The following is a 20,625-nucleotide window of genomic DNA, read 5'->3' as shown; positions in this document are numbered from 1 at the left end:
CTCACGGTCACCCACCGTCTCTCTCTCAACTCTTCTACACAAAGCCTCTGTCTCAGCCTCTCTTTTCTTCAACGCTTCGCCCCTCTCTCTGGGTCTCAAATTTTCAGCGGACGAATTTCAACCCATCCGGTCTTAGCTCAAACTAACGGAGCGGGAACGCAATCCATCTGCTATTTCTTTCTTCTTCTTGTCTTCGTCGACCTGGTAGTGGTATGTACTTTCAGATTTTTCTTTTTCTGTGTCGAATTCGCCTTTCTTTCTGTTTTGCCTGTTTTCTTGGGAACCAAGCAGAATTTAAGGGTGCAAAGTTTATTTTATTAGTGTTACGATTTTGTGCATTGTTAGGGTTCTGATTTGGGTAATGCACGGCGTCTAGAGCTAGGCATATTAATCACCTCATTTTGTTTTCGAAATTTATTTTATTGGTGTTACAATTTCGTGCATAGTTAGGGTTCTGATTTTGTTTCTTGCTTTCAGTCAATTAAGCACCTCGAATTTTTATTAAGCTCATGCTTTATTGTTTGCAAATTACAGTTATTTGGAAGGGCAAGGTAACGACTGTTGAATGAGCTATGGCGTCTTCGAGTAAATCACTGAAAGAGTATTTGAAACGATATGAAGGGATTAATGAAGAAGAGAAGAAGAAAAAGAAGAAGAAGAAGCAGAAAAGCAAGGCAGAAGCAATGGGGGTTTTAGTGGTGGATGAAGACCCTGCGTGGCAGAAACCGGTGAATCTTGAGGAAGATAATGACAACAATTCAACAGATGAAGACAAACCTTTTGTTGATGAGGACATTGAGATTAAGAGGATGAGGAGACTTGAAGCATTGAGGGCCAAGCGTCCATTTAATGCCATATCTGAAGATGGAAGTGGTTGGGTTCCAGTTGGACAATCATCACCTCCTAAGATTTCAAGTTCCGATATATCTCCACCTCGTAGACACGGGATTAATTCGGAACCTGGATCAGTGTCTCCGGGAGATAGGGGAGAAGATGTTGACTTGTCACCTCCACGGCAGAGACGGAAGCGCCACCACACTCCGACCCCTGAACCGGCAACAAATCAAGATCAGTTGCCTACAGACCTTTCACCCACAAGGAAAAGTAGGAATGTTGATTCAGATCTTTCTCCACCAAGGAAGAGTAGGAAGGATGTCGATAGAGATCTTTCTCCACCAAGGAAGAGTAGGAAGGATGTTGATCTTTCTCCACCAAGGAAAAAGAAGCAAGTTCCTCCGGATTCTTTGAAAGAGCAACCGAAAGTTGGTTTGATCTCTGGCCGAGAAATGAGGGACGAGATCACTAGAACTAAGAAGGATGAGCGGTTAAGGTATGCGCCTGTTTTAACCAACATATAAATGCCAATGCTTCAAGATGAATAAGTAATATGCGTAGTGTTTCATTCAGCTAAGGTTTCAGATCAAGTTGAGGGTCCTCTGTTTACATTTTTTTTCTTCCTATTAGTTGTTTGTCCCTTTCAATGAAAACTCAACTAATCGTTTTGCCCTTTGTGGTCTGATGGTGTCATTTATGCATTCATTATCTGTTTTCCATGTTGGCCATGAATATAGAGACCTGTGAATTAGTGTTGTCTTGCCACATGGATGCTCTGTTAGCTGCTAACCAACCATGAGGCATATGTGGCCTTGTACTGAAAACTCGACAGTTGACATGGTCTATAAATCTTACTATCTTAGTTATGTAGACTTGTAGAAGTTTTAAAATTGTTGTAATGGAGAAAAAGGATGCCTTTGTTTACTTTAGTCACCTAAGATGACACTTTTTTGTGTATGTATGCGTTTTGTGTGACAAGTAGAAGTACTGAAATGGTCATTGTTCAGCACTTTTTCCAATTTGCACAAAATGCAATTTCATCTCATTGTGATCTGATTAGAAGTTTTTATAACTTTTGCTCACCGATGATTTATTTATGTACTTCAAAATATTACCTAGATTTGTTTTGGATATTGTTCAGTTTCTTCAGCCTTTGATTTCATTTATATAAAAAAACATGTCACTTTATTTCTTTCTATTTATTTTAAGAAACATTGAAGAAAGAAGTGTAAAGGGGTTATGCCTCAAATAATATTGCTGCCTTTTATTGTGTTTCGCAGATAGATGTTGCATATTCTGACTTGAAAAATATTGATGGTTGTAGATTTCAACAGATGGATCCTTCTATAAGTGGGAGGGAGGCAGTGCCTATATACCGTGATAAGAAAACAGGTCAGCTGAAGTTGTATGTTCACCTTTTATTAGTTATATTTGTATTTTGTGCTTTTATCCGTATCTCACAACCAATGCTGTAGGGGAACGCATTTCAAAGGAAGAGCTTTTGAAATCACAAAGGAAAGTAGAAGAAAAACCTAAGGTATGTTGGAACATAGTGAACAGGTCATGCTTGAGTGGTGCAATATCTAGCTAATCATCTATTAGTTTTACACACTGGGTGTTTGAGTTGTGTTCTATTATAAGTTTCATCACGTGAAAAATGGATTTTATATTTTGTTATTTATTCAGCTGTTTGAATAGATTACTTATGGTCATTTTGTCTGTAATTTCATCAGGAGATAAAGTTGGAATGGGGTAAAGGCTTGGCCCAAAAGCGGGAAGCTGAAACTAAGCTGGAGGAGTTAGAACTTGAGAAGGAGAAACCATTTGCACGGACTAGGTAAATGCTACAAAAGTCCAAGCTATGTTTCCATCTGTTTCCTTGGTATTGCGTAGTTTAATACTATTCCCTTTATCCCTTTATATAGTTCAGTTAAAGAAATACAAGAGAAATACAAGTTTTGGGATTCTGATGTGAAGCCCCTGGAGTGATTCCAGACTTATCTTTATTCATCCAATTTTCTGTTTTCATTGTTTTTGCTTCCGCTAATCTGCCTAAATATGCAATTCACCTATATCCTACATCACTGTCATTTGATACGTTTGGGAACTGTGTAGAGCCTTTATCCCTTCTTCCTATATGTATAGCATTTTCAAATTTTATCTTATGTTTACAGAGATGATCCAGACCTCGACAAAATGTTGAAGGAGAGAGTAAGATGGGGCGATCCTATGGCACATTTGGTAAAGGTAATAAGTGAAGTTCAGTATGTGGTGTCTAGAATTACATAAAGTAGTAACTGATTTTGACATATGATTTGTTGTCATGCTCTGCAGAAGAAGTATCCCGAGCCAGTTCTTCCTGACTTGGGGGATAGTGAGAAAATGAAGGAATCTGGATTTATTATTCCTCAGGAGATTCCTAATCATAGCTGGTTAAAAAGAGGACTAGATGCTGCACCAAATCGATATGGTATAAGACCAGGAAGACATTGGGATGGAATTGATCGCAGTAATGGTAGGTTCTCTTTCCTCATTTTACATTTGGATCTTTTTCTTACTTTTCGTGCAATAACATGCACAATTAAGTCAGAATTTACTAATTTTTTCTGTTGTGTCTTGCAGGATTTGAGAAGGGAATGTTTAAAAGGAAGAATGATAAACAAGCTACGGAGGCGGAAGCTTATCTCTGGTCTGTGGCAGATATGTGAATTGTGCTGAGTAAGGAACCCGTGTACTTGTATCTCTATGGAAAGAGGCATATGGAGTATTTGCTTTTATACTAATTGTTGATGAATATAATACAAGTCTTGAGTTTCCTATTGCTTTTTAGCCACTGTAAGCAATTTTATGTGTATGTTTTTCGCTTTCTTGCTAGTCGTTACATTGTTGGAATAATGGAAGCCCTATTTGGTTTACTTTAGATTGAATGTTGGGCCTTCCAAATAAATGGGCTTAAAATTCTTAAAGAATCAAATGGGCCAAAAATGATATAAATTTGATAATGGGCATGCCCAGCTGCTTAAAACCGAACCGGAGAATTTTGGTTTGGTTGGACTGAGCCATTTTAGCAATAACCGATCCCAACCGAAATCTATATAAGACCCGGTTCAGTTGGTGATTTTGTGGTTGAACCAGGTCGATTTGAACTGTACTCACCTCTATTGAGTAGATATATATGGATACAGCTCATTTGTTTGAGAAACCTAAAAGGAGCCAAACTGGAGCTCTTTATGATTCTCATGACTTGTGAAGAAACATATGTTGAAGTCGTCAACATCAACGCCCCAAAAAGATACATGAAAGAAGAAATTGAAATAGTAAGCAAGCATAGCATATATGAACAAAGACACGGAAAAAAAAAACATTATTGATGCATGAGAGATATATAGCATTGGTTCAGTTTTTAGATTTTGTCCCTCTCTCTAGGCCTTGAAATGATTGAGTTGGTTCGCACAAAATGCCTTTTTCTTGCTTTCCTTATCCATAAAAAGATAGTGAGAATGGAATTACAAGCAAAGCTATACAAAAAGAGAGCAACAAAAGATCATTGCTTTGATGCACCCCGTACTAAGCAAAGCAAGCATCCTATGAATGAATCATCTTCCTTCCACTAACCCACGTTAAAGAGTAGTGGAACTTGCATTTCAAGCCTTTGACTTTTTTGTTTTTTGTTTGACAAAAACAATACTTTAAACTACTCTGGTTTATGGGGAAGAGAATTTGAACTCGGGTGCAAGATTGATGTAATCCAAGCAAGTTCTTGCTTGTTTTCAAGAGAAGCAAGAAGACCATTTCTTTTTGCTTGTATTTGAAAACGCAAAAAAGAGTTAAACCATTGTAATTTGCATGCATGCAAAAACCAATCAGTAATAGTCCAAATTAGCACTCTGTTTATACATATACGAACTTCCTTATAATCTCAACCGAAAGCTAGCTTACCTCTTCAAGAGCTGCTTTTTTACAACCACCATAATAATTATAATTATTTGCCACTCCTTCATCATCACCTTGGTGCCCCATTTCCTCAATCACAAACTTCTTTTCCTCTTTACAGCTTCTAATTTCAAAACAATCAGAGTACCAATTTGTTAACCCACCAGAGAAACAATCATTTTGTTGGTATCCCGATATCTCTTTCGCTTCTTTTGAAATCTTCACTCTTCAATATCTTTTTTACCTGCTGGCCCTTTCTTATGATGAACCACTTGGGTTCATAACGTTAAGTACTTTGTTCTGTTTCTTGGAAATATATTACAAGTATTTTTGGGTAACTTTCTTGGTTCTGAAATTATGGACCTCCATTGTTTCTGGGTTGGCTTCTTTCTGTTTTCTGGCTTTTGGGCAGTTGCTTTCTGTGATCAAGATGGTATGTGTTTTTTCTTTTTCATCATTAGTTTTGTTGTATGTCACTAAAACTTTTGGTGGAAGAATAACAGTAGGCACATCACAGCAGAGCCTTCATTCTGTTCAAAAGTTAATTTTAACTCAAGTTTAAGACTTTTGCTCAAATGTTGCTTTTATTCATGTATATGGGACAGGTTTCTTGAGCTTAACTTGTGGTGGAACTACCAATTACACCGATTCATCCAGTATCTCATGGATTCCAGACAGTGCATACATAAGCATAGGCAACACCACCACCGTTGTCTACATTGATGGAACCTCCTCATCTGGCGCCCCGGTTCGATACTTCCCAGTTTCCCAAGATCGCAAATGTTATGGACTACCAGTAACCAATGTGTCATCTTTGGTTCTTTTTAGAGCTCAATTTGTGTACAAAAACTATGACGGCCTTGGGAAACCCCCATCATTCTCTGTGTCTCTTGGGACAGCCATTGTTAGCACCATAGACCTCAGAAAAAACGATCCATGGACAGAAGAATTTTTATGGCCAACTGGTAAGGACACAGTCTCCTTCTGTTTGCATGCTATTGCAGATAGAGGGACTCCTGTAATTTCTACAATTGAAGTTAGGCCACTTCCTCAAGGAGCTTACACAAGTGGCATGGAAGATTTCCCAAATAAGTCACTTAGGAAAAGCTACCGAATAAATTGTGGTTACACAAATGGATCCTTGAGGTATGAACTTTTTGAGCTCCTTATATGTATGTGGCTTTGATGGTTTGTTGGATTTTTAGTCATTGGTTTGTCTAACAACAGGTACCCTTTGGACCCGTATGATCGTATTTGGGATGTTGATCAAAGCTTTGCACCATTTCATGTGTCAGCTGGGTTTAAGACTCAGCTTAGCTTCAATTTCTCTGCTTTAAAGGAGGCTCCCCCTGCTGCTATTCTTCAAACTGCTAGAGTTTTGGCACGAAGGGATGTGTTGACATATAACTTTCCTCTTGATACCTTGGCAGACTACTACATTGTCCTCTACTTTGCCGGTATTCTTCCTGTGTTTCCTTCATTCGACGTCTTAATTAACGGTGATGTTGTTCAATCAAACTATACTGTGAGAAGCTCACAAGTTGGAACACTATATTTTACACTGAGAGGAACGAAGAGCCTGAACATCACGTTGAAGAGCACCAGCTTCTATCCTCAAGTCAACGCAATCGAGGTGTATGAAATTCTTGATATTCCAGAGGAAGCCTCCTCCACCACAGGTACCACTTTTGATTTGCATACTTGTTAATTAATTTAAGGTCACTCTACTTGCTAGTTGCTGCTACAACTGATGATGACTTTATTTTGCTTGCAGTTTCAGCTCTTCAGGTTATTCAACAATCTACTGGTCTAGATCTGGGATGGCAAGATGACCCTTGCTCTCCTGTTTCATGGGATCAAATTGGATGTGAAGGGAACATAGTTACATCATTGTATGTTCATTTTTATCTGTTAAAGTTGAATTGGTGCCTTGCATTTCCCTAGAGATGTGGACTTACTGTGTATGTTTTTCTTAGGGAGCTTCCAGACATCTATTTGAGGTCAGTTAGTGCAGCCATCGGCGACTTGCTGGATCTTAAAACACTGTAAACTCTTGAGGCTGCTTAAGACTGGTTAGATAACTGATGCTACGTTTTCGTTGGTCCATTTTCTTATGTTTATGTTGGTGGTCTTATGCTCCAGGGATTTGCATAACACATCGCTTGCTGGTGAGATACAGAATTTGGGTAGCTTGACACGTCTTGAGAAATTGTAATGTCTCTTCATTCATGAACTGAATTTCTGTTTCCTTAGACATCATGACGATTATTGCGTGACTGAAACTTTCAGGAATCTGAGTTTCAATCGGTTAACATCCTTTGGTACTGATTTGGAGAACTTGGTTAGCCTTCAAATTCTGTAAGTTGAATTTTCTACATTTTTAAACCATACGTGTAAGATGTTGTCTATGGACCCAAAAACTGATACTAACATATTGCATTGTCCTATTTCTTCTCCTTATTCTATATGGAGGGACTTGCAAAATAATACATTACAGGGAATTGTTCCAGAGAGCTTAGGAGAGTTAGAAGACCTCCACTTATTGTAAGTGAAACATTTTAAAAAATAATACAAAAGAACTTGTTGTTTTCTGAATCTTCTGATTCTTATATGAGCAAGATCATTTGTTTCACTCAAGTATATACATCCTCTGCATTCATCAGGAACCTGGAAAATAACAAACTACAAGGCGCTCTTCCGCTGTCCTTGAACAGAGAAAGTTTGGAAATCCGGTATGGAATTAGTATTGTCATCTTGTCGTCTCTCATCGTCTCTGCATTTGTTCTGCTTGCTGATGCACCAATTTTGTGCAGAGCATCAGGAAATTTGTGCCTCTCTTTCTCAACATTGAGATGCAATGATTTTTCAGCCAACTCTTCAATTGAGATACCACAAGTTACTATCTTCACCGGAAAGAAACACACTGGACACAATCAGTTAGCAATTATACTTGGTGCAATTGGAGGAGCTTTACTTGCACTTGTGATATTTTTCTCTGTTTTAGTATTCTTGTACATGAGGAAAAAGAGAACTGAAATCACATCCACAGAAAGTAAGTAAACATCCAAGATAATGATTATGTGCATGGAAGCCTTTTACTTCGGTCTTTCATGAGAACTTCTTTTTAATGTTTAGGGGCAGTGTCAGATATGCGTAACTGGAATGCAGCAAGAGTTTTTACCCACAAAGAAATCAAAGCAGCCACCAACAATTTCAAGGAGGTCATAGGCCGTGGTAGTTTTGGTTCTGTTTACTTTGGAAGGCTTTCAGATGGAAAAATGGTGGCTGTGAAAGTGCGGTTTGATAGAAGCCAACTTGGGGCTGATTCTTTTATCAATGAGGTTCACCATCTGAACTCCTTTAGCATTTTATTGCCTGCTTATAAAGCAGAGAAATTAAATTCTCAATCTTATATTGCAAAAGGTGACTTGTACCTTCCTTGGATTGTTTTAGGTGAATCTATTGTCTCGAATTCGGCATCAAAATCTTGTGTGCTTGGAAGGGTTCTGTCATGAAGCAAAGCAGCAAATACTTGTTTATGAGTATCTTCCTGGTGGATCATTGGCTGACCACCTTTATGGTTTGTCAAACATTATGCCTAAATAGAAGCATTACAGTTCCTTGTTGCAAAGTTGCATTCCCAACTTATAACTTAGGTCACTTTCAGGTCCAAACAGTAAAAAAGTTTCACTGAGCTGGGTTCGCAGACTGAAAATTGCTGTTGATGCTGCAAAAGGTATGCTTGTGTTTCTGCTTCTGATCCATCTTAATGTTCTCATATTCTGTTTTCAAAGCTCTATCGGAATTATGAACCTCATTTCTTTTGAAGGATTGGACTATCTGCACAATGGGAACGAACCTCGAATCATACATCGAGATGTGAAATGCAGTAACATCCTTTTAGACAAGGAAATGAATGCTAAGGTTTGTGATTTTGGCCTGTCCAAGCAAGTAATGCAGGCAGACGCAACTCATGTGACCACTGTTGTCAAGGGCACCGCCGGCTATCTTGATCCCGAGTAGGTCTTTGAAAACACTGTTGTCAATGTTGTTAATTCTTGACCGATGCTTTTCTTCACCTGTTGATGGATTCAAACTGAACTGCACAGATATTACTCAACCCAACAGCTTACTGAAAAAAGCGACGTCTATAGCTTCGGAGTTGTTCTTCTGGAGCTCATTTGTGGGAGAGAGCCATTGAGCCACTCTGGAACTCCAGACTCCTTTAATTTGGTGTTATGGGTAAACCAAACATCTAACTTCCTTTCTACCTTGTTCTTTGTCTGTCAATGTTCTTCTTTGGGCCAAATATCAGTCTTCTTTGTTTGTTGTTTTTGACAAGTGCAGGCCAAGCCTTACTTACAGGCAGGTGCATATGAGATAGTGGATGAGAGCCTAGAGGAGAGATTTGATGTCCAAAGCATGAGAAAGGCAGCCTTAGTTGCTATAAGGTCTGTAGAGAGAGATGCATCACAGAGGCCAACCATAGCAGAGGTGTTGGCTGAGCTCAAAGAAGCTTACAGCATTCAACTATCGTATCTCGCATCACATGAAATGTGAACTCGAATTTTACTTCTACAGGTCTGTTCTGTGAATCATGTGAGAACTGAGGAGAGAGCTGAGATTAAATTATTTCATAAAGAGCACCTTTTTTGGTTTTTTTTTTGTTGGGTTCAATTTCAAACACATGCCGTAGGGACCATGGGATTTGTAAGTTTGAGCTTGTAATTAGAAAAAACTAGCTTCATGTAAAAGTCTATTATGACAACTTATATCTACAATGCGTCCAATAGCAAATTTTATGTTGGAGCTTTCTCCAAAAAATAATCAGAGTAATTTTTCTGTATATATAGTTATATACATAGAGTAGCTTCTATCCTTTATTTCTGGGAACCCATTCTGACTACGGAGAGTAACGGCGTCTCAGGTAAAGGAACAATGCTGTTGATGCAGCCACAAGATAAGGGAAGACTGTCCAAATGCCCTGGATGATTTTCAAGTCAGATATGTAGTTACAATAGTGATAATTTGATAAATGAAATGAATAATTTGATATATGAAATGAAGAGTTGCATACCACTGCTGTTGCAACAGTAGCAAGGGCAAAGACAGGGCGCTCCCTCAAGAAGAATCCTATCAACAACTGAGGTCAGAAAGCAAAGAGAATAAGTTGAGTTAGTAGTTGAACTAGAAGGTTGTATATCAATTTCTTGTCTTCCTATAAAGCCAACTTTAGTCATTGCCAAGAAAGCAAAGTTCCATACTAAAGAATCAAATAGGCCCTAAATACAGAATCTTGAAAACGCTGTTGATTATTGTATAGGTTTCTCCAGCATATTTTCATACATAAACCCTTCAAAAAGGGCGAAAATTTGTAACTTGCAAATTTTAACTCATTTCTAAGTATTGCAAGTTCAGTAATGGATTACACCCAGACTCGCCGCACGACATATCTTCTCCCTAGTTTTCAGAGAATGCTAGAGTTTCACAACTAGCTATGCATGCATACAGGGCAGCAGAATCTCTAACAGAGCTGAACTGACCTGGATGGGAAGGGTGATCAAACCACCAAAACAAACACCAGCAAAGAAACACTCTGAAGAGATACCCTGCACTCAGATAAAAGCATGTCATTCCCAAGACAGTTGAAGCAATTATCAATCAACTGTAAGAGGTGAATTATATTTGACTAACCAAGGCCCCTGCTACAAAAGCTGTTGGATTTCTGACTCCAAGGGAAAATCGTTCAACTGAAAGTCAAAATGCACTAAAATGTTACTATCGAATAGCAGAATCAAGCAATTATGGATTGCTCAAGCTGCTGCACATGTAATCGACTGAAAAATAATATTGAACATGTTTACAATCAGAAATGGTTGAGTATACTTGCGTGCAAAGACTATTAAAGTGCATAATTTTTACACATACTAGATAGCAACTAAACTCTGTTATAGCTTGCAAAAACATATATGAGCTATTAGATATACCAAGCACAACTACAGCTGTGAATCCCCCGAATTGTTACCTGTCAAATTATTCAATGCCACCTGAAATTTGAATGTATATTTCCTATAGGAGTATGTTTAGTCATTGACTCATGACTGAAACTATGAATCATTCATGAACTTTTGGACATTCAAAATAGAATCATATGCAACTAAAATAAATAAGCTCTAGAGCTCACCAAACCCAATGAGGTTGCCATATCTTTGCACTTCAGAGGTAATGCTTAAAGCTTTCTCTTTTCCAATCCCTAACTGCATCCATCATCAGGTTAAAATTCATTAAAAATTAAAATACACAAATATGTGATTCATGGGAACTAACACTCAAAATGTCTGTACTGTTCATGAATGGGTTTTGCCCTAACTCCTCAGAATGTATAAGAAACAGAAGCAAAAGGGTAGGAGTAGGACTAACCTTTGACAAAATATCATCAGAGGCCCTGGATTTCCTAAATAGCTTCCCAAGATAAAATGGTATCAGATCACTAATGCATACTCCCCTGAAATATGAAAACATCCAGTTGTATTAGCCTAGTCATATTAAGTGTAGCAATAGACAGATAGCCTGCACATAAACCAGTATTTGTAAAAAGTATGCCTACAATCCTATAGAGAAGCTCTACCAACCACAGTTGATTTTTCTTTTAGGATAATAAAGGTAACCATGGCATGTACAGTTCTAAAAATTTAAATGGCATCGCCAATTACCAATACACCCAAAGAGCTGTGGATATAATGTATGGAGCATTTCTTGAGAAAGATTCAGCAAACGACTGCCATGTTCCATCCAAAGACACCATTCGAGCCAAAGATATGCCAACCTAGATGGTTTTGTAAAGATTATTCACAAGTTCAAACTAGCACTGAAACCATGGAGATCAAAACAGTAATAAACCCAACAAGTTAAATATAAGAGCTTGTGAAACAGAATACCAGAACAGAGGACAGACCCAAATATTTAGAGCCTCTTCACTAATGAAAAGTCCACAGCCTGCAGCCATAAGCAACCAAAAGTAGATCCACCTGCAACATGATATATCCATGCATGATTCAGAAACAAATCAAGAATTAAATTACTGAATGAGGTAAAGCAAACTTGACTTGGCAGTCCTATCCTTGAACCTCTAATTCATCTTTCTATTTTGTCCCAGCTCATCAAGAATCACAACTTGCATTGTGAAGAACAGGAAGTAACAAAGTAATATTCTACATGTACTTATAAATGGGAATATAAATAACACGGCTGTGTCTTTCAAATGGCTATAACCAAAAAGGTTAAGACAGTTGCCATCAGGCTAGTTTAAGAAAAGACTCCTAGCAAGAAGTGAAGTTGAGCATATACCCTGGTGCATATGCTGGTAGAACAATGCTATACCCAAAAGCTTTGACAGAGAAACCGACCGGGGCTGCAGCCATTACTGAAGAGGTTGCACTTTCTGGGAGGAACTGAAATCCATTTGATGACCCAATAGTGGGGGGACCCTTGATGCCTACAGATATTAGAGTGATTGTTGCTGCTATGCCTAGTGCAATTGCTATTTTAGCGAGAAATGAACTCTCTGTGTCTGTACTAATTTGAATATTTTTAACATTTCCAAGCAGCTCATCAGCAGTCACATTTTGCCCATCCAGATTGTCGTTAGACATTGCAACCTCATTATTTTCTGCATCTTCCTGTGAAAAGCTTCTAATCCTGCTTGTACAAAAATTAAAGTCATAATGAACAAACCCAGAAAATAGGTGAAACTTTCAACCAACTAATACCACCAAATGTGATTTTCTCTGAACTTCTTAGATTAAGTTATGAGAATGCAATGCTGAACTATCTTGAACTTCATATGTTAAATTATGCGCACGAAGCTTACAGAAATCACCATTTAACGACAGAAAAAAGTACTTGTGACAGGAAAAAAAGCTTATTCATAAGTTGGGTTTTCATTTTCAATACCCTTTAAGCATGTCTTCATGACATAGTTTCCCTCTTCTTTCCCTCTGTTTCTCAGAAACCAAGCCTCAGAATAACCAAAAATTACCAAATAAAGCTAAGTTACCTGAACGTTTGGGGTCTGGAGAGGTGGGAAACTAACACATATTTGTTCCCATTCGTCAACAATTTGCCTCCGCCACTGACACAGCTTGAAAGCATACCAAGTTGTCGATTTGACAAGTTGGGTGTCCAAATGGGTGGGCGTATCGAATACCCTTGTGCTAAAACTGACATTGGAGACATCTGCTTTCTCCTCCTGGATTTGTGGAGCTGTCTGTGTGACCACTGTCAGAGCCAGCAAAGTGGGTCAGCTGTTGACTAGAGTGGCATTTGTAAAGAAAGATGGACGCGGCGCCATGTGTTTGAATGTGAGTGGTTTGTGAGGAGGAGGGGACGGGAGGGAGAGGTATATGCTCTACTTAGAAAGACTGAGATACTCACAAATTTGTATTTTTTGGTCGTGTGGTGGGTAGGGCTCTAGCCTGGCCCAAATTTAATGGGTTTGGGTTGGGCCGGGCCAATATTCAAAGAGGAGAGAGAAAATAACGAGTCGGGCCGGGTTGGAATTTTTTAGAAAATTTAAAGTTCAAGTCTGGCTCATGGGTCGGGCTTGAGAAAGCCCATCGAGCCGAGCTAGGCCCAACGGACTGGGCCAGGCTAAGCTTACAACCCACCAAAATGGGCATACTTCATTCGAAAAGAATAAGAAGAAGAGGAGAAAGAAACAATGTGCCATTCAAAAAGAGGTACTCAGTCGCATCATAATTAGACCGTAACACGTTTTAAGAAATAATTTTAAAGAATAATAAGTATCAAAAAAATATTTTAAAAAAATGATGGTGTGAACAAATATGCAAATGCTTAGTGATGGGTTCAAGAAAAGCATGATTATATTTGGTGGTATGATTATGTTTGGTGATATGATATGTTGTTCGTCTCATTCTTAATTTATATAATTATTGTATTAGTAATTGACACAAATTAATGTGCTAATCATCCAAATATAAACTAGGAATGAGTAAAGGAAAGTAAATGAAATGAAACAAAACAAGAAATCCAAAATAAACACAAACAACAATTTCTATCACCCCTTTATCACCACTGTATTGCCACTGTATTACCATAGTAGCACCAGTTTATCACATTTTAGGTAGAGACGAATTATGAACTTCCTCTATTTTTCAGGTTTGACATCTGTCCATTTTTTACCAATAACTTTTCAACCGTTTATGCAAATTTTGTGTTCTTTATATGGTTGGATTCAACACAGAAAAATGAATAACACAACACGAACAAAATGTAAAAAGTGGATTAAAAAAATGAGCATAATTCAGTGGGAACAAACACAACGTTTCAAACAAGTAACACCAAAAAAAAAAAAATTGAAGAGAAGGGGGGGAGATTCAAGTGATATAATCGTAATCCTAAACCCTTATTTATACATAATTATATATGTATGCGGGCCTAACGGGGGGGCTTTTGTGGGCGGGCTGGGTCGGGTTTTCTTGGGCTTAATCGGGTCGGGCCTCTGGGCCAGGCTGGGATTCAGACATCCAAGCCCAAGCCAGCCCAATGCGGGCCGTACTATCCCAAAGCCCATAACGGGTTAGGCCGAGCTATTTCTCGATGGGCTGGGGAGGGGGGGCATCGGCCCATGAGCCCGCGGGCCAAATTGGATATATACAAGATATATAGGTAAATTTGTAGGTACATTATATTATATTAGACCAATTTAATATAATAGTAAATTGAGCTTAACCCATTCAAAGTCATTTTCATCTACAACCCATCTCTTTATTTTTGTTTGGATAAAATCCTATTTTTCTAAATGAAACCCATTGACTAGGATCCAACTCGGCAAGTTACGTAATCAAGCGCAAAATTGAATTTATTGTACTTTTTTGATTCCTAAAATACCCCCAACTAAGCCATTATTACATTTTATATATTAATGTAGGAACTAATATAGAAACAAATTTTAATTGGATTGTAACTAATAACACATGTTGAATTTGGAAAGATCTTCAAATAGGTGTATGAATTAATTTGAAAACTTTTTTAAAATTTAACAATAAATTCATATTTAATATACCTAATCAATTTATTTAATAAAAAAATATAATTTTTTTACTTATGAAGTATACGTGATTAATTATCTATTATATTATTATTTTATAAATATAATAGCATACACATAATTTTATGTTGAAAAAATAACGTACCTATTACTTCTTTTACGAAAAATAATGTACCTATTATGGGTATATTGCAGGTATATTAAAGCCAACACTATATTGTGAAAATAATGTATCTACCTGTATTAGATATATACAAGATATATAAGTAAATTTGTAGGTATATTATGTTGTATTGATAATAATTTACTATTATATTTTATTGGGACAAAATTTGAGGGATTTTTTATTTGTTGAAAATTTAAGAATGTTTTTATTGGTCAAAAATTTAAGAATTTTTTTATTTGGACAAAATTTTAGGATTTATAGGGAATGCCAACAAAAAAAAAAAAAACTAGTAGTTGATATGCTATAAATGAGAAAGTATTAATTAGAAATGAAGGACTTAATGACATGTTTGAAAACAGTCAGGTTGACTTATTTGGGGTATGGTGGCAAACAATATAGATATGTAGGAGCACTATGACCTTTTATATATTTTAGTTTGAATTTGGGTTTTATACATATATTTCAAAAATAATAAGTTGATGTCTAGGAATAGAAATTGTAGGGGCCTATATTAGAAGAGCCCCTATATATAGCAAAGCACCATAGCCCCATGAATGAAGTGTGAGCCAACCATCATAGTTGGAACATGATATATTTTACGGGTGATGATTTCGATACTCCAAAATTATTTTGAAATTACCTCATGCACTATTCGTGTGTAGGAGGAACATAATTATATAAAGTTCTCATCTAATATAGGCCCCTACAATTTAAGAAATTGTCAACTTAAGCAAAAAAACAACTCAAACTATGGAGTGATTTGGTGCACAAATGAAAATTTGAAAAGTCAATAATACTTTTTATCTTTTTTTGGTCATTCGTTAGGGAGAAGGAGGAGTACTATATTGGGTTGTCTAAAAATTATCTTTTACTTGAATCGAACTTGGGTGCACTTGGAAAAGAGGTAAGAATTTGACTCACTTTTCCACCGTGATGCCACCTCGTGTAAAGAACATTATCCATTTTATCTTACTTTCGGCCCAAGGTGCTCCTCCTCGTAAGGGGCTCACGAAGCGGCCCAACATGATCCACAAGCGACACCGTAAAAACATGTCGTAATCCGTCCACCATACGACGTCGCACCCTCACCTAAGAGATGGCTCTTTGGCGCGCAGATATTACAGTTACCAAAACGCGTTAGAATTTTGGCGAATAGCAAAAAAGTGGGTGGCTTTATTTGTACTTTTTTTGGGTCGAAAGTTGGCTTTATTTGTACAAACAACTTAATAGATGATGCTGTTGACCCAAAAAAAAAAAAAAACTTAATAGATGACGCCTGAAATGTCAACAGTCAGACTTTCTTTCCCAATTCAAAACCCGTCTCTTTCCGGAGCTCTGCGAAGTTTCTCAGACCTCGCGGCTCCAAACCCATCACGATCTTCATAAATCCTTAGTGGGTTTTCCATTTCAGCTCTCCAAGTTGCTAATTATCTGTTAAAGTTAAGGCCTTTAATTTTTTTAAATTTAATTCTGCTTCCTTATTGGCTAAGTTTTTTGTATGGTTCATTTTCTTTGACTTGTATTCTAGGTGGAGTGATTAATTTACTTGAAGTTGAAGATGCGTGCTTGTGTAGGCCATGATTATCAGCTCACAATTTCTAGAGAATCTTTGATTATTTTTTTCTTCGAAGGATTTTTTAAATAATCATTATGCACTATTTTCAATTAGAAGTATAGGGTTGTTTTATAGCTTTTCTTTTTTAATATTTTAATATTGACCAATTGGGTTGGTGAACTCTTTGCACCCAAACTTCTGATTCTGAGTTGCTTGCCACACTTCAGTGGAATCCTTGAAGTTTGATCTTTTATTTTTATTTTTAAAAGGATGGCTTTGGCTTGCCAGGAAGTTCCGCCGTGGACCTTAGGTGTTATTGTAGGAGCCTTTCTCGACCTTGCTCTGGCTTATTTCCTGCTATGTGTATCTGCTTTTGTGTTTTTTGCATCGAAGTTTTTGAAGATTTTTTGGGTTTATTTGCCATGTCCTTGTAATGGGTTCTTGGGGTATAGAAACCGTGATCTTTGCTTGCATAAGTTACTTATTGATGGGCCAGTTGCAAGGATCCGTGTTGTTCAGGAGTTGGTGAAGAGCAAGTTCCCTTTTGATGTTGTTTGGTCTAAGGATCAAAGGTCCAACTTGAATTTGAAATTGATTAGAGATGTGAATTGTGAGATTGGAGTTCATGAGTTTGAAAGTGAAGCATATTCTAGTGCGTATTCAAGTCCAAAATTGCAAAATCTGGTTGATAGGGAAAGTGGGTATGATGCCAAGGGGAAGAGGATTATGGTTCTAAAGAAAAGGCCTGGCATTCGACGCTCTAGGAGGGCTGCTCCTGAATATGGAAAGCTTCCTTCGCCATTGTCAAATGATAGTTTGAAGTCAGCTGCTCGTATATTCCCCTTTCCATGTGATGACAGATATACAAGAGAGACATCTGGTGAAAGCTCAGTTGCCGTAGCTGGGAGAGAAGACGGTTCTCAGGGTGAGTGACTTGTTTAGTAGTTGCTTTCATTACTTAAGTTCATGTTTTTCGATATGGACTAACCATTTATTTAAAGTGTGGATTCATATGTCTATTAGAATGTAGTGTTTAACAACTTTGTTGCGATTCTGGTTCTTAGAATATTTAAAACTGGAATTGGTTGCATATGAACTCTTAGCTTTGGAATATTGGCAATGGTGTTTGCTCACTTGTGTGGTTCTTTCATTTTAGATGATGCGAAAGCACCAACTGGAGATAATATGGAGGAATGCCAAACTTCTAAGTTGAGTGGACCAGCCGGTGAGAGTAAGGGTGTGGACATAAAAGAAAAGGCTCCTATTGTTGGAAACGAAATGGATACAATCAGGATATTGCAAGAAGCACTGCAAAAAGAGAAAGCTTCTTGTGCTGCTCTTTATCTGGAGCTAGAGAAAGAGCGAGGTGCTGCTGCCACTGCTGCTGATGAAGCGATGGCCATGATATCTCGTCTGCAAAAGGATAAAGCATCAATAGAAATGGAAGTGAGACAGTACCAAAGGATGATAGAAGAAAAGTTTGTTTATGATGAAGAGGAGATGGATGTTCTGAAAGAGATTCTTCTTAGTAGGGAGAAGGAGAACCATTTCTTGGAGAAGGAAGTTGAAGCATATAGGCAGATGAGCTTTTCAGGAAAAGAACAATGTAATGGTGATTTGAGTGGTATGTTGCATGAATTGGGACAAAAGCCTTCCCCTTCATTTAGTACAGATCCTCTAATGATGCTGCAGCAGACTGATGATACTAAATATAACTGTAAGAAATTCGGAGATCTTGCAGATAGTACTTCTGAATATGAGGCTTCATTTGTTGAAAAACAAATCCATCATAATGGGCATGGTTCAATTGAGAAATGTGTTATTTCAGCCGGGGAAGAAAAAGTACACACGGATGATGTAATGTACCAAGGAATGACCACTCAACCATCCCAGGAGAATATTGATATTGAGAAAACCTTATATTCTGATGATGAAGAGCAGCAGCAACGTGGGAATCTTGAGAACAGTTTGCATAGTTCAATGCTTGATACAGAGCCAGCTGTTTATGATGTTCATGTCATTGATGGTAAAACTGAACTTTGGAAAGAAGAAAGTAAATCATCAATTTATACTGCATTGGATGGATCCCAGGATTTGACTCCTACATTTGGAGCTTCTGCAAGCAGTGAGTTAGTACAAGCTTTTCCAAGCACAAGCCGGGTGGATACTGAACCTAAAATTAATACAAGTTCTTTGGAAATGCGTTGTGGGTTACCAATGTTGGATAACTCCCAATGCAAAACCTTGGTCATTGACTCAACGAAGAATTGTTCGCCTGCAGTAAATAGTGAAAGGTGGAAGATTGACACTGAGGTTGAACTTACAAATGCTAGAAGAGATAAAAGAGAAGTTAGCTTCCTCTTCCTCTTCTGAGCATGGAGAAAGTAAAAAATCCCCATCAAAGCTTTTGGAGGAGATCAGGACTCCACCAGGCTTCTTTACGTCCTTTATCTTCTAAGGTGAATCACAGAGTTCCCGGATTGCATCTTTCATTTTTACAAGTTCTTATAACATGTGTTTTTGTTAAAACCCTCCATGCTTTCTGCTGTTACAATCAAAGTTTGTGCTGTAATTTTTTGTCTTCCTCACTCACGAAGCAACACGGTTTGCTTCTACCGTTTGTAACACACAAAAATATAGGAACGTGCACAGAGGGATGAGTATTAACATTTGATACAACCTATCCAAAATCAAAAAATGAAACAGTGTGGACAATGTTTAGGCTTCAGACAAAACCAATGAAGTGTTCGTTGTGGTCATAAAACACGCACATGCCTGTGGAAAGGTCCATGTTATAAGCTCATAGCCATGGCTCAAGCAGTTTGCCATTGAATTTGACATTGACATTCATGTTATATTTCCCTTTAATGCTTCCCTTGTGCATTATTATATGTTCTCCAAATGATACATGCTGATCATAATGTCCTCATTTTTAGGTGCATTTGAAGAAAAGACGCTGCCAAACTACGTCCTTGTAAGCACTTTAATCTGCAAGTTCCTAAAATGTGTACAGTAATTCCCAGATTTGTGAACAATGTGAGGGCTGATGCTTCAAGTCTACTATATCTGATTGATGGTTGAAAAGGAAACTGTAATTCCACTATATTTGTATATTTCCACTGCAGAGGTTTGTAGTTAGATTTTAGCTGTCTGTCGGTTGCTTGCTGTAAATAACTTTTGTGTATCAAATTTTGAATTTAGGGAAAATGGATCACAGCCATGTTCTCAAGTGATCTGTCCCACCTTGTCTTGTTGGCAAAATGGGTAGGAAAAGAAAATGTCCCCCAAATCATAGCCACACCATAACTTATGGGTCCGAAGGCTACAGATGAGTATAATTATTGTCCTTTAACTTCTCATGTTCTTCACATAGTTTCCTCACATTTTCATATATATTTTTTGGTCCGATCACATTTTCATCTTGTTAAGAAAGATTTAGCCAAATTTTCCAACCGATTGTTAGTCTTTCTTTGCATGTGGAGGCTTATAACTCTAGTGGTTGGGACCCACTTATCCCAAGAGCATAATCAGAGTTCGACTCTTGTCTTTCTCAAAAGAAGCTTTCAAATTAAAATAATTGAAATTTTTTATTTTTCGGTTCTCTTTCTTTGAAGAGGGAATCTGTGATAAATGGAACTATTTATAGATAAACTTCCTAAGCAAAGTTTGACAATCCAAAAGGACAACTCTTCTGTGAAGGTAAGGGATTAAGAAGGAAGATCAAGTCCCATGTTTTGCCACCCTTGACTTGACCTAACAAGGTTTCAAGTGGACACTTGAGACCGAAAAAAATTAAAATTCAGTCTTTGGAGCAAAGATCCCTGTCAAGGAATATGCTTGTTTTATGGCTAATGAAGAGTAAAATACTTAACAATTTACTGCCACCTAATTAGCAGACAATTTGGGATTGGATGAGATAATAATATAACCAACTACAAGCAGATGTTGACAATATAATTTAATTTAATTTAGTAACCAACGAAGAAAAAGGTATATAAATTAGAATTTTTGTCACCAATGAGATTGGTTTTTCTTGTTCCTATGTAGCCTTGGGAGCATTTCATGTCA

The 20,625-nt window shown here is 37.6% G+C and overlaps 4 protein-coding genes across 8 annotated transcripts; 3 read left to right on the top strand and 1 right to left on the bottom strand.

The window, feature by feature from the left end:
* On the top strand, positions 1 to 3,803 carry LOC117638849 (BUD13 homolog). Its single transcript, XM_034374005.1, has 8 exons — positions 1 to 210; positions 535 to 1,330; positions 2,159 to 2,226; positions 2,310 to 2,371; positions 2,568 to 2,671; positions 3,009 to 3,081; positions 3,169 to 3,349; positions 3,457 to 3,803. Exons 2-8 carry the CDS (start codon positions 573 to 575, stop codon positions 3,540 to 3,542), a joined length of 1,332 nt encoding a protein of 443 aa, XP_034229896.1. The 5' UTR covers positions 1 to 210; positions 535 to 572; the 3' UTR covers positions 3,543 to 3,803.
* A 996-nt stretch (positions 3,804 to 4,799) lies between these two features.
* LOC117638766 (probable LRR receptor-like serine/threonine-protein kinase At5g48740) lies at positions 4,800 to 10,324 on the top strand. 3 transcript variants are annotated; one of them, XM_034373876.1, is made up of 17 exons: positions 4,801 to 5,200; positions 5,373 to 5,913; positions 5,995 to 6,446; positions 6,542 to 6,659; positions 6,744 to 6,812; positions 6,910 to 6,978; positions 7,057 to 7,125; positions 7,240 to 7,311; positions 7,431 to 7,499; positions 7,581 to 7,819; positions 7,903 to 8,108; positions 8,221 to 8,347; positions 8,435 to 8,503; positions 8,597 to 8,786; positions 8,877 to 9,009; positions 9,115 to 9,348; positions 9,695 to 10,324. In XM_034373876.1, the coding sequence occupies exons 1-16, from the start codon at positions 5,125 to 5,127 to the stop codon at positions 9,325 to 9,327; spliced, it is 2,712 nt and encodes a 903-aa protein (XP_034229767.1). In that variant the 5' UTR covers positions 4,801 to 5,124; the 3' UTR covers positions 9,328 to 9,348; positions 9,695 to 10,324. The 3 variants fall into 3 exon arrangements, with proteins under 3 accessions (XP_034229768.1, XP_034229767.1, XP_034229766.1); XM_034373877.1 differs by lacking the exon at positions 9,695 to 10,324 and having other exon boundaries at positions 4,800 to 5,200; positions 7,909 to 8,108; positions 9,115 to 9,603; XM_034373875.1 differs by lacking the exon at positions 9,695 to 10,324 and having other exon boundaries at positions 9,115 to 9,603.
* On the bottom strand, positions 9,523 to 13,095 carry LOC117638767. Of its 2 annotated transcripts, none has more exons than XM_034373878.1 (10): positions 12,824 to 13,095; positions 12,115 to 12,465; positions 11,723 to 11,795; positions 11,481 to 11,593; positions 11,188 to 11,272; positions 10,952 to 11,024; positions 10,462 to 10,517; positions 10,311 to 10,376; positions 9,845 to 9,910; positions 9,523 to 9,751 (listed from the first exon to the last, which is right to left on the bottom strand). In XM_034373878.1, exons 1-10 carry the CDS (start codon positions 13,000 to 13,002, stop codon positions 9,671 to 9,673), a joined length of 1,143 nt encoding a protein of 380 aa, XP_034229769.1. In that variant the 5' UTR covers positions 13,003 to 13,095; the 3' UTR covers positions 9,523 to 9,670. The 2 variants fall into 2 exon arrangements, with proteins under 2 accessions (XP_034229769.1, XP_034229770.1); XM_034373879.1 differs by having other exon boundaries at positions 9,722 to 9,751; positions 9,845 to 9,900.
* Positions 13,096 to 16,267: 3,172 nt separating this feature from the next.
* Positions 16,268 to 19,913, top strand: LOC117637161. Of its 2 annotated transcripts, none has more exons than XM_034371983.1 (3): positions 16,268 to 17,482; positions 17,714 to 19,016; positions 19,494 to 19,913. In XM_034371983.1, the coding sequence occupies exons 1-2, from the start codon at positions 16,828 to 16,830 to the stop codon at positions 18,928 to 18,930; spliced, it is 1,872 nt and encodes a 623-aa protein (XP_034227874.1). In that variant the 5' UTR covers positions 16,268 to 16,827; the 3' UTR covers positions 18,931 to 19,016; positions 19,494 to 19,913. The 2 variants fall into 2 exon arrangements, with proteins under 2 accessions (XP_034227874.1, XP_034227875.1); XM_034371984.1 differs by lacking the exon at positions 19,494 to 19,913 and having other exon boundaries at positions 17,714 to 18,717; positions 18,839 to 18,955.
* The last annotated feature ends 712 nt before the right edge of the window (positions 19,914 to 20,625 follow it).

This window comes from Prunus dulcis, chromosome 8 (assembly GCF_902201215.1).
Source record: "Prunus dulcis chromosome 8, ALMONDv2, whole genome shotgun sequence".
Classification (NCBI taxonomy): Eukaryota; Viridiplantae; Streptophyta; class Magnoliopsida; order Rosales; family Rosaceae; genus Prunus; species Prunus dulcis.
The sequence above is the reverse complement of the archived record's forward strand: the minus strand, read 5'-3'. Positions and strand labels throughout refer to the sequence as shown.

Coding starts and splice junctions, on each gene's coding strand:
- LOC117638849 (XM_034374005.1), top strand. CDS start 573: ATGGCGTCTTCGAGTAAATCACTGAAAGAGTATTTGAAACGATATGAA. Junction 1,331..2,158: donor AAGAAGGATGAGCGGTTAAG/GTATGCGCCTGT, acceptor TGATGGTTGTAG/ATTTCAACAGATGGATCCTT. Junction 2,672..3,008: donor AAACCATTTGCACGGACTAG/GTAAATGCTACA, acceptor TTATGTTTACAG/AGATGATCCAGACCTCGACA.
- LOC117638766 (XM_034373876.1), top strand. CDS start 5,125: ATGGACCTCCATTGTTTCTGGGTTGGCTTCTTTCTGTTTTCTGGCTTT. Junction 6,660..6,743: donor GGGAACATAGTTACATCATT/GTATGTTCATTT, acceptor TGTTTTTCTTAG/GGAGCTTCCAGACATCTATT. Junction 8,109..8,220: donor CTGATTCTTTTATCAATGAG/GTTCACCATCTG, acceptor GGATTGTTTTAG/GTGAATCTATTGTCTCGAAT.
- LOC117638767 (XM_034373878.1), bottom strand. CDS start 13,002: ATGTCTCCAATGTCAGTTTTAGCACAAGGGTATTCGATACGCCCACCC. Junction 12,466..12,823: donor TCCAGACCCCAAACGTTCAG/GTAACTTAGCTT, acceptor TTGTACAAGCAG/GATTAGAAGCTTTTCACAGG. Junction 9,911..10,310: donor TGATCACCCTTCCCATCCAG/GTCAGTTCAGCT, acceptor TTCTGACCTCAG/TTGTTGATAGGATTCTTCTT.
- LOC117637161 (XM_034371983.1), top strand. CDS start 16,828: ATGGCTTTGGCTTGCCAGGAAGTTCCGCCGTGGACCTTAGGTGTTATT. Junction 17,483..17,713: donor GAGAGAAGACGGTTCTCAGG/GTGAGTGACTTG, acceptor CTTTCATTTTAG/ATGATGCGAAAGCACCAACT.